The sequence below is a fragment of the Daldinia caldariorum genome (assembly GCF_022478825.1).
Source record: "Daldinia caldariorum strain CBS 122874 unplaced genomic scaffold F4812scaffold_19, whole genome shotgun sequence".
In the NCBI taxonomy this organism is placed as follows: domain Eukaryota; kingdom Fungi; phylum Ascomycota; class Sordariomycetes; order Xylariales; family Hypoxylaceae; genus Daldinia; species Daldinia caldariorum.
Window position 1 is genome coordinate 575,099 of NW_025953055.1, and position 10,113 is coordinate 585,211.

At 44.6% G+C, this 10,113-nt stretch overlaps 5 protein-coding genes across 5 annotated transcripts; 4 read left to right on the top strand and 1 right to left on the bottom strand.

The window, feature by feature from the left end:
- The first annotated feature begins 49 nt into the window (after window positions 1-49).
- Window positions 50-2,283, top strand: F4812DRAFT_161307 (uncharacterized protein). Its single transcript, XM_047929829.1, has 3 exons — window positions 50-1,415; window positions 1,481-1,590; window positions 1,756-2,283. The coding sequence occupies exons 1-3, from the start codon at window positions 689-691 to the stop codon at window positions 1,921-1,923; spliced, it is 1,005 nt and encodes a 334-aa protein (XP_047786945.1). The 5' UTR covers window positions 50-688; the 3' UTR covers window positions 1,924-2,283.
- A 224-nt stretch (window positions 2,284-2,507) lies between these two features.
- Window positions 2,508-2,993, bottom strand: F4812DRAFT_462688 (DUF1754-domain-containing protein; the record flags this gene model as incomplete). The annotated part of the gene is made up of 2 exons (XM_047938086.1): window positions 2,508-2,642; window positions 2,721-2,993. The coding sequence occupies 2 exons, from the start codon at window positions 2,991-2,993 to the stop codon at window positions 2,508-2,510; spliced, it is 408 nt and encodes a 135-aa protein (XP_047786946.1).
- An 811-nt stretch (window positions 2,994-3,804) lies between these two features.
- On the top strand, window positions 3,805-4,955 carry F4812DRAFT_161369 (uncharacterized protein). The gene has a single exon (XM_047929830.1). The coding sequence runs from the start codon at window positions 4,101-4,103 to the stop codon at window positions 4,947-4,949; it is 849 nt and encodes a 282-aa protein (XP_047786947.1). The 5' UTR covers window positions 3,805-4,100; the 3' UTR covers window positions 4,950-4,955.
- Window positions 4,956-5,428: 473 nt separating this feature from the next.
- Window positions 5,429-6,211, top strand: F4812DRAFT_442814 (uncharacterized protein). Its single transcript, XM_047935346.1, has one exon. It carries the CDS (start codon window positions 5,755-5,757, stop codon window positions 6,187-6,189), a length of 435 nt encoding a protein of 144 aa, XP_047786948.1. The 5' UTR covers window positions 5,429-5,754; the 3' UTR covers window positions 6,190-6,211.
- A 116-nt stretch (window positions 6,212-6,327) lies between these two features.
- On the top strand, window positions 6,328-9,595 carry F4812DRAFT_442825 (Metallo-dependent phosphatase-like protein). Its single transcript, XM_047935347.1, has 9 exons — window positions 6,328-6,673; window positions 6,750-6,776; window positions 6,839-6,862; window positions 6,964-7,078; window positions 7,135-7,650; window positions 7,725-7,787; window positions 7,842-8,149; window positions 8,303-8,907; window positions 8,994-9,595. The coding sequence occupies exons 1-9, from the start codon at window positions 6,362-6,364 to the stop codon at window positions 9,145-9,147; spliced, it is 2,124 nt and encodes a 707-aa protein (XP_047786949.1). The 5' UTR covers window positions 6,328-6,361; the 3' UTR covers window positions 9,148-9,595.
- Window positions 9,596-10,113: the final 518 nt, after the last annotated feature.

Genomic DNA, 10,113 nt, shown 5'->3' on the forward strand with positions numbered 1-10,113 from the left:
AGCCATGATGTCTTACTATGTATACCTACCTAGTAGGTAGATATATATTACTATGTATATATATATACATCCTATATATATGTAGGTATACATGCAGATATGGTATTAGGTATTAGGTATATATTTACACATCTCCCAGTGAGTGAAAACAAGATCATAACGGCCCCGTTTTTGCCTTCTTGGTTTCCACAGCATCCGGCAAATCGGTACACGTCAAAGCCCACGCTATCCAGGGGATCATAGGTAGCAGCGTACTGTGTATACGAACTCGTGTTTTAGGTCATGTACTTGGAATAGCCTATACACCAACTAACTACCTCCTAATACTTTGCTGCTTCGGTCTCCTTTACCTTGGGTTCTTTCATAGTGTATTCTCGTCGACCTTTCTGCGAGCTTTGCTTCTTCTTATTTTGTGCAACTCTAATACGGGGCTCTACCACGATAACGCCATAAGCATCAAGCCTCTCAAAGCATGCAATAAAACCCGTGGAGCTACTGGATCTGTACCGATAGTACCCTACCAAATTCTAGTCGTCGCCCCCGAAATCTTGCCGCCCACTGCCCACTGCCCAAGTCCAAGCGTCTTTCTGCAATAGTCTGCATTAGCTCTCTCGCTTTACGGAAACTGATCCAGTCGGCTTACCTTAAAAACGGGCGTGCCAATCAACAAACATTGTCCCTTTTCAATATGACTTCTACTCTCTCCGAAAAGGGTTTCCTAGGTGAACAGGCAGCTTATACACCAACTCAAACAAAACGCTGCATTCGACATCGTCTAACGGAAAAGATGCCTTCACCGCGCCACTTCCTCACTCTGTTCCTCAGCCTCCTGGTCACCGCCGGCTTAGCCAGTGCTGTCCTACACCAAACGCCTTCTGGCGAGGAGACAGCCAGAAGCGAGACAGAGCACGTTGTAGTCCGTGACGACTCAACTTTCTCCCGGCTATTGAACTCGGCATCTCCCCGTGCTATCCACGAGTTTCTCCATGCTTACTTCCCTGGCACCTACAAGCATGGCGTCTACGACTCAGACCGCTCGGCCATGGAGGCGGTTCACGCGAATGACCCGGAATTGGCGACGTCCATCGTTCAGATGGCGAAGAGACAGTCTAGCAACGAGACAATCACTACGACGGCAACTTCTGCGACCGCGGATTCTAGCTCTAGCTCTAGCTCTAGCTCTGCAGCCCCTACGAGTGATAGCACCACAACTCAAGAGACTTCCACCTCTGTAGAATCCACCACGCATACCTCGGAATCGACGACAGAATCGACTTCAGCCGCTACTTCAGAGTCAACCTCGGATGCCCCGACATCTACGTCTAATTCGGTAACTACTACAGTCACCAGCACTACCAGGGACTCGACAACAACTTCGACTTCGGAGTCTTCTGCTGAGACGACAAGCATTCCCGGTACGCATACCAATCTCTAGACATGTTCTCTGAACGTACGTTGCATGAAACTGACCATTATCTAGGCACGACCCTGACAACAGCAACAACCCCGACGACACCCACTTCTGCCCCTACCACTACAAGGGCGCACAGGACATCCACTTTCACATCAACGCTTCCCGGAGGCGCTAAGGTAAGCCCTACTCCATTACCCATTCTACCTCCTGTTTTCATCCTATGGTACACCTCGGGCAACGCGGCAGCAGCGTATGCTCTAGTTTTACATCTTAGGTTTCAAGCAGATTTATAGCTATCTTAGCAAGGGGAGAGAACGTGGCTAACTAGTCAAACCCTGTAGACAACGATCACATCCGTTGAGGTGGTGACTCCGGGGGCACCGGAAGAAGCAAGCCAGACCTCAGAAGCCGAGGGAAGCCTGCAATCTGGCCCTGCTGTGCTGCCTGCCAGAAGGCCAGTAGTGGAGGTCATCATCGGTGTCGTTGTCGGTGGAGCTCTCCTCGCCTAAGCTCTCACAATTCGAATCGTCTTTCTTTCCAGTCTTGAAGTTTAGCGTTAGCACGTAGCAGCAGCATTATCAGAGCGAATCGTTTTTTCTTAATCATCGGCGCCGGCACTTGCATACGCGGAAACTTGACGGCATCCACATTCATTTAGAACTGGGAGTGAAGGAAGATAAAACACTTCGGGTATATAGAAAAAAGGGTCGGCTCAGAGCTCGCAGGGTCAAGTCTGTCAAGTTTATTAACGAATATGACGAGATTATCTGCGGAGTAATTAATTAATTCACGAATTTTATGTATCTTCGTTCGGGACAAGCCATTTACATGTATTATGGTACTATGTATACAGAATGTCAAAGTTGAGGACCCCTGAAAATCCACTCGTATACAACAACAAAAGATATTCTATACAATAATTGTAGCAGTCATTTCGTAAAGCCATTCCGTGAATAATTAGGTACTGGGCAGATTGATGATGATCATAATCATCATGATCATCATGAGACGTGAGACTCGACTCGACGGGGGTTTATTATTATTAGGTTAGGTCGGTAATTTCTCAGGTCAGACGAGCTCCAAGGAAGGTAGCTTATCCTGGGCCAATCTTAGGCATATCGTGGTGTTCGCTCAACTTGGAGAGGTATGTGTTTAAGCCTTCAACTCTCTCTTTATGGGTCTTTCGAAACTCGGAAGCTACCTTTGGGTCCTCGAGCATCTTTAACATCTAGATAAGAAAACTAAGGTCAGTTCCAAGTTGTGGTTTCAAGTTGTGGTTCGTGACTAGGGTTGAATAAGGACATACTTTCTTTCTGTTAGCTTCTTCGTATCGACGCTCGGCTTCAGTTTTGTGCTCGACTACGTCACCATCACCATCACCGTCTTCCGCATCTTTGGTGTCGCGTTCCCGAGGATCATCGACATCCTTAAGCTTGGAGTTGGAACTTTCTCCTGGAGTAAGGGAATGCTCGAGGTTTGGAGTCTTGGTTTTCTTCTTTTTCTTCGTCTTCTGAATTTTCCCACCTTTTAGCTTGAGTGCGCCAGTTCCAGCGGCCGTCACGTAATCGTCTGCCGGCATTTTGACATGTATTATGTATTGTAAATAACTACCTAAGGTATTGTGAATGTAATTTGATTGTTGAAGGATGAGGCGCGCGAGACAAGACCCCACAATGAATACACTTAGGTAAGTAAACCGTATTGTACCTAGGTAGTGTATTAGTACGTTTAGTTGACTAGAATATTCCACTAAAAGTGGAAGCGCAGGTAAGGAGGTACCGTACCCTACCTAGGTTAGGTAGTACCTAGCCCCATTGCCCCACCGGCCGAACTCGAATAAATAAATTTTTCGCCGTCCGAAAATTTGCTTTCGTTTTTCTTCTTTTTCTTCCTTAGATCAAAAAGTATTCACAGAGTAGCCACGACCGTCATTTCGAATTTCTCACAGTGACGAGTTGCCATTCTCATTATCGGGAATCACTCTGGAGATTAAATTCCTTATTAGGAAGTCTCCCGAACGTCCTCGGACTGTGTGCGGGAGATGTCGAAAAAACGAGGGAACATACCAATCGCGACGTAGACGAGCATCATTGAATTGAACATGAGCTGAAAGGCATTAAACACTGTTGCACTCCGGCCCAGAAATGAAGCGCCTCAATTCCTGTTATTGTTGACTGATTTGTGTGGGAGGTTTAAATGAAAGCTGGTCAAGCGTGGGCGCGAGCCTGAGCATGGCAAGTCTCAGCCGAATGTCTCAAATGCTGCCGTATCCCATCTGCTAAGTTTTCATCAGCCGTGACTCGATGACTAGTAGTCGAGTTAGAGAGGAATGCCTTGTAATCCTAAACCATTCTTCTGCCGCGTAAATTAATCTTAGCAAGAATCAAATCGTTGTTGTGATTCTATTTGCAAAATATTCAGTCTACTCAATGCGCGTGTAAGTCCGTCATGTTGGTTACGGCCATCTTGCATATAAAAATGACAAGATCCTCGGTCTCTCTCGGAATCCCTTTTGGTGTAGAAGCATCAACAGCATCATCAGTTCTTCCTTCGTTCATTCACTCATTACAGTCGCTCCTTATTACTTACCCACAGTCACTCATTACTACTTTCATTTCAACTCTCATTAACTATTCCATACTCACTCGTCTTATCTAAACAAGAACAAACAAACAACTACTACAAGATGCCTTACTTCAACGCGACCAACACCGCAAAGTTCCTGTCTTGCACCTCGACTGCATTGACACCCGTCCTGACTCCAGTGACGAAGACCATGCTTTCGCCGGTCACCCAAACTCATTACACGACTGTCTACGAGACTGTCTTGCCCGCTGCCTGTGAGACAGGCCAGTGGATGGCTACTTACACCGTCACCGAGACCTGCACCGGGAAGCCTTCTGATTACGTCCCTTCTGTCATCCCTCCGGGATTCGTCGTGACCACCGTGTCTTGCCCCGTCTGTCACCCTGCTACTGCCATTGAGATCACCTGCCCCGGCATCCAGCCCACCGGGTATCCCACAGTCGGCATCACCGGCAACGGCGTTACTGCCACTGTCACTGCTACGCCAGCTGGTTATCCTATGGGCAACCCAGGTGCTTACCCAACCAAGGTTCCCGCCCATCCCAAGCCAGTCGTCCCCGGCCCATGCTCCGGCGTCGGTCCCAAGCCAGTCCCAATCCCGTGTGCTGGTCCCGGGTGCCCAGAAGGCCTTGGTTCCATGCCATGCTTTGGTCCCGCATGTCCTCGCCCTGGTAACCCTGGTGCTCCCCCATGCCACGGTCCTGGGTGCCCTAGCTTCGGCCCCGGCCCCGTTCCTGTTCCATGCTCTGGCCCCGGATGCCCTGCTCCAGGCTTCAACCCCAAGCCTATCATCCCTTGCGCCGGTCCCAGCTGCCCCGGCTCCGGTAACAACGGCAGCACCGTTATTCCTCCTCCCTATGCTGTATCCGCTGGCGCGTCTTCATTCACGAATGCGTTCGCCCTCGTCACGGGACTTATCTTTGTAGCCGGCCACTTCATCCTTTTATGATTTTATGAAATATCAAACGACGGAGTGAAACTTTGGGTTTATATTCTCGAATATTTTTCGCGACTTTACGGTGTAAGGCTTGGGGGGGTCATGATTTACTGTTACTAATTGGTTTGCTATATAACATCGTGGGGGGGTTTTAGGATAAATCTTGGGGTTTGTCACCTTTACTGGCTTATTTTCATGAGGCGTTCGTATGAATTCATTATACTTTAATCGTTTTTTACAAACAATCTTCTCCCTGGCTGCTCTCAGAGTGACATTGAACTGTTTGTAATAGTTATACACTTTGCGCATCTTCACCCCCCAGAAAACCTCCTTAGTAAAGCATCTCTTTAGCACAGTCTACGTCAAACACTTAACCTGCTATTCACGTTGGAGTATAATACGCCAGGCTTAACTATATTGCGAGGCGTTTATACTCACCATTGAATCTATACAGGTGGACAATCAAAGTTGGCCTTTCTGTAACTCGAACCGTCTCTTTGTGCCAAACACTCTAGCGTAAATCGTCCGAACAACAACTTTGTATTCAGTAGCGTTAGGAGCATTGACTCGGCATATTCCTAGCAATCAAACAAAGGGTGAACCATTCATATATTATAATCAGCTTAATTATACCGGCTACTGGAACCGAGATGTGACATGCACCACCATTCTCAACTTCACAGCATTCTGCTCTTGATATAACTCGTACCAAAACTCTAGTTCGAACCACCAAAACATATATAAACCGTATATCTCCAAAAACGAAACAAAACTCATTTACTTGAACCAGTCAATTCTTCGACAAATATTACCAGCAATGTACGATCTCAATCATCTTTTAGAAGAGCATATCAGTAGAGAAGACCGAACATTCTACGCATACGGCATCGGCATCGGCGCGGGGAACTACGGAAGTAGTGCCTCTGAAGCGTGGACGGTCGTATCGCTCTACACACACGGTACAGTAAACAGACATCGTGCCGTCGAAGTGCTAAGGAACCTCGAGCGTGATATCAATAGCAGACTCCGGCTAGACCAGAGACCAGAAAGGCTGGAGTTCTACCTCGAGGACGACTCTCCTAGCAACGCTTACCGGGCGAGATCTCACAGGATAGCGGGCACGCTCCACGCGAGTGATGCTGTTCGGCAGATGGGAATCGGGGAGCCCGCCGATGGCGAGAGGACACGCCCAGGAACACCCCGGCCTGATATAGAAGAGGTGACGAAGCAGGTATTTAACGTTGAGCTGTGAATATTAATAAAGAGGGGGGGGCTGGAGTTGGAGCTGGGGGGTTGATTAGTGGCATACTATGTATATATAAGCGCAGTCAATGATCAGTTAGCCGCCTGCCCTATTAGGAAGGCCGTATTTCTATCACTCCTAGTGCAAGGTATATGCCTGTATTGCCCTTATCTTCGTATGCATGGCAAACGTCATCCAATTGTACTTAAATTCTCTTGTCCCGTTTCTTTTGAGAACCGAGCGGCTCGAAGTTTTGCTTGGCTGTCTGGTTTTAACCGCCAACAAAGACTTGACATCCTCTAATAGTTTCACCTCCGTCAAGATGCGCCCCGTCAACTCGGCTACTGTACTTGGAGCCCTAAACCTAGCCCGTATTGCTTCGGCATGCTCCGGTTGTTCGGGTTCAGTGGATCACGTCGAGCACGTCCGACACGTGAAGCGTATGCAGCCCGGTGCTATTAATGCTACCTACGGACCTACGAGAGCTCTAGAGGTCAAGTTATACGTTTATTATAGAAACAATTATGAATAAGAAGATAAATAAAATATACTAACTTGAGAGGTTGCAGTGGGGTCAACTGAACTTTTTGCATACTGTGAGTGTTTTGCGTCGTCGGGTAATTTTATAAGACAGCATTGCTGATGTTTGAGGCATAAGACCGACACTCATGGATGGCTAGAGGTATATATACGACAGAGTTATAGGATCTAAGCACAATCACCATTCCGATCCCATGATTGCCTTAATAGTGGCTAATACTTTTCTTTCTTCTTTTTTGGTAGGGTCACCTTAAGGAAGCTAATTATGGCGCTGATTGGGGTGACTTCGTCTCCTTCTCGACTCATTTCAAACACCAAGCCGGTAAAATGGGCGTGGATCTGCTTCTAGTAGATACTGGTCAGTTAAACCTAACGCCTTGAAAGTTATGCTATGCTCATATAATGAATGCTCAGGGGATTTGCACGATGGGGCCGGGTTAAGCGACGCTACATCACCGGACGGCGAGGTTTCGATAAAGGTCTTCGACAAGGTCCAATACGACTTATTGGCTATTGGCAACCACGAATTGTATCTGGCCGAAGTCGCCTACCAGGCTCTGGATGAGATATCGGCGTACTGGGGCGAGAAGTATCTCACATCAAACGTCCAAATACTCAACAGGCAGACGAAGGAATGGCAGTATATCGGCAACACGCACCGATACTTCACAACCAAGCATGGACTTAGGATCATGGCTTTCGGCGTGTTATTTGACTTTACTAGTAACACAAATGTCTCTAAAGTCATCCCTGCGAAGACCATGGTTACGCAAAAATGGTTTTTGGATGCCATCAATTATCCCGAGCCCGTGGACATCTTCGTCGTTCTAGGCCATAACCCTGCCAGGCCGACGGATAAGGCGAGCACTTTCCCTATCGTCTTGGACGCGATTCGTGCGGTGCACCCGGACACTCCTGTCCAGTTTATTGGTTTGTATTATATCCAAGCATATCCAAGCGGAGGTAGGGGAGGTAGATTGGCCACGTAGTTAACAGTGATATAGGAGGCCATAGCCATATTCGAGATTTTGCTGTTCTCGATGGTAGTAGCACAGCGCTCGAGTCGGGTAGGTGAAACCAACGCATATTCTCGACGAACGAGAATCTTATAAATCTCTTAGGCCGATACTGTGAAACTCTCGGTTGGCTCTCGATGTCGGGGTTCGACAATAAAAACAGTGGCTATTCTGGTAGCTTTCCCAGTCCTATTGGTGTTCCTAATCCAACTCGGAAAGCAATAAAGAATTCCACTTCTCCATTCGTATACTCTCGTCGCTATCTCGATTGGAACCGCAGAACTTTCGAGTACCACGCTGCGACGCGACATAATAAAAGCTTCGACTATCATAGCGGCCTGGCCGTCACGGCGGATATTACGAAAGACAGGAAGCAGCTTAACCTTACAGACGTGTACGGATGCGTTCCTCAGGTTCGTCAACACTGATCTCTGTCATTTTACATCGAATCCCTTGAATTGATTGTCCTCGCCGGGTGCGGACTTGAAACCGGTGGCTTCGCCCACGCGTAGGGATATATTTATATATTATGCGCACGTCGACTGATATAACACTTATCTGATTAGGATTATTGTCTGACGTGCGCGCCTTTCAACGGCAGTGGCAGCATCTTTCCTCTCCTCTCGGATGCGTTAGCCGTAAGTGTCGTGAACGAATCGCGTACAGATATACCGCGATATATCATAGCCAACACGGGAAGTGTTCGGTTCGACATGTATAAGGGTCCTTTCACTTACGACGACCAATTCATCGTCTCTCCATTTCGCGATATTTTCTTGTACATAGCAGGAGTGCCTTACGCCATCGCGAAAAACTTGACCGAATTGCTCAACAATGCCGGGGCCAGTCGGAAGCGCAACGTTGGCGTCGTTCCTATTGAACGCGACATTTGTGTCGACCCCTTCCCCCCTGTCCACTTTACGGAACTTGGACGTGAAGAGAAGCTCGAGCCTCAGGCTCACGCTTACGCCCAGGCTCACGCTCGTATTTCAAGGCGTCAGGTCATCGACTTAACCGCGGGATATACGACAAAGGACGACTTTGGAACCGACGGTGACGACACTGCCCATTCCGAAATTCCACACTATGAAATTCCCGATTTCTTCCAAGCCGTTGCCGGATTCAACGATAGCCAGCCGGCAGAAGTTGTCGACGTTGTGTTTGTTGACTTGTAAGTTTTCAATATATGCAAAGTGAATGAAAGGTTGAAAGGTTTTCATTCGGAGGCGTCATTGCTGACTTGTGTTGTGTATCTAGTATCGAGAGTGATCTTCTTGCTATCCTCGGCTCCAACTATAGCTCTAGCCATGTGTCTTACTACATTGATGCGAACTTCACCACGCAAGATTATTTACCGTTGTATATCCAGCAGACGGAGGTTTTCCAAACCGGACTGCCTAACTGTAGATAGGTTAGCGAATATTGTAGGTAACAATTAGCGATCACCATTTTGCCCATTCTAGAAAAAAAATGAAGTTTTAATTGGGTAGTGGTTAATATTTTTGCTAAGATCCGATTAGGTACCTAGGTACCTAAGCTAGCTTCCAGGGAGAAACATGTCGAGAGCTACATATGCACGTCAATCCCTTTAGTTTGAGCTTGAATCTCCGCTTTTAATAGGTACCTTTTCCTGTACCTCCAAAGTTAGGTACCTATGGAGGTACGTATACCTTGCTAACCTAAGTTACTACCTTAACGCGTTAAAGGGGTATTTAAAAATAATTATAAAGATAATTTTAAAGGTAAAAATGTTTATATTATAATATTATATAAAAAATACTTTTATTTATTTAAAGTTATTAATAAATATATATATAAAGTTGAAAATAAATAATATATAAATTAATATAATAAATTTACATTTAAATTTATTAAAATATAATATTAATAAATTTTAATTTTTAAATAAATAATAATAATATAAATTAAATATTTATTAAAAAAGCTTAAAGTTTTTTTTATATTAATTAAATATAAAACATAAATTAATAATTAATAAATTTAAAATAAATTATTAAATATATAAAAAATATTTAATAATTTTTAATTAAATTTATAATTATTTTAAAGTTATTGATTTTTAAAAATAATTTCATTAATTATTAATTTATAATAATATTTTTTTCTTTTAAATCCTTTAATTCTTAAAGATTTTAATAAGTTTAATTTTTTCTTTTATTATATTTTATTATTAATTTTTATAATAATATTAAATTAAAATATTACTTTAATTAATAAATAACTTATAAAGCTTATACTTTATTTATTAAATTATTAAATTATTATTTTATTTTATTTTATTTTATTTTATTTTATTTTATTTTATTTTATTTTATTTTATTTTATTTTATTTTATTTTATTTTATTTTATTTTATT

Coding starts and splice junctions, on each gene's coding strand:
- F4812DRAFT_161307 (XM_047929829.1), top strand. CDS start 689: ATGACTTCTACTCTCTCCGAAAAGGGTTTCCTAGGTGAACAGGCAGCT. Junction 1,416..1,480: donor TGAGACGACAAGCATTCCCG/GTACGCATACCA, acceptor ACCATTATCTAG/GCACGACCCTGACAACAGCA. Junction 1,591..1,755: donor CGCTTCCCGGAGGCGCTAAG/GTAAGCCCTACT, acceptor CAAACCCTGTAG/ACAACGATCACATCCGTTGA.
- F4812DRAFT_161369 (XM_047929830.1), top strand. CDS start 4,101: ATGCCTTACTTCAACGCGACCAACACCGCAAAGTTCCTGTCTTGCACC.
- F4812DRAFT_442814 (XM_047935346.1), top strand. CDS start 5,755: ATGTACGATCTCAATCATCTTTTAGAAGAGCATATCAGTAGAGAAGAC.
- F4812DRAFT_442825 (XM_047935347.1), top strand. CDS start 6,362: ATGGCAAACGTCATCCAATTGTACTTAAATTCTCTTGTCCCGTTTCTT. Junction 7,079..7,134: donor TCTGCTTCTAGTAGATACTG/GTCAGTTAAACC, acceptor ATGAATGCTCAG/GGGATTTGCACGATGGGGCC. Junction 8,908..8,993: donor GACGTTGTGTTTGTTGACTT/GTAAGTTTTCAA, acceptor TTGTGTATCTAG/TATCGAGAGTGATCTTCTTG.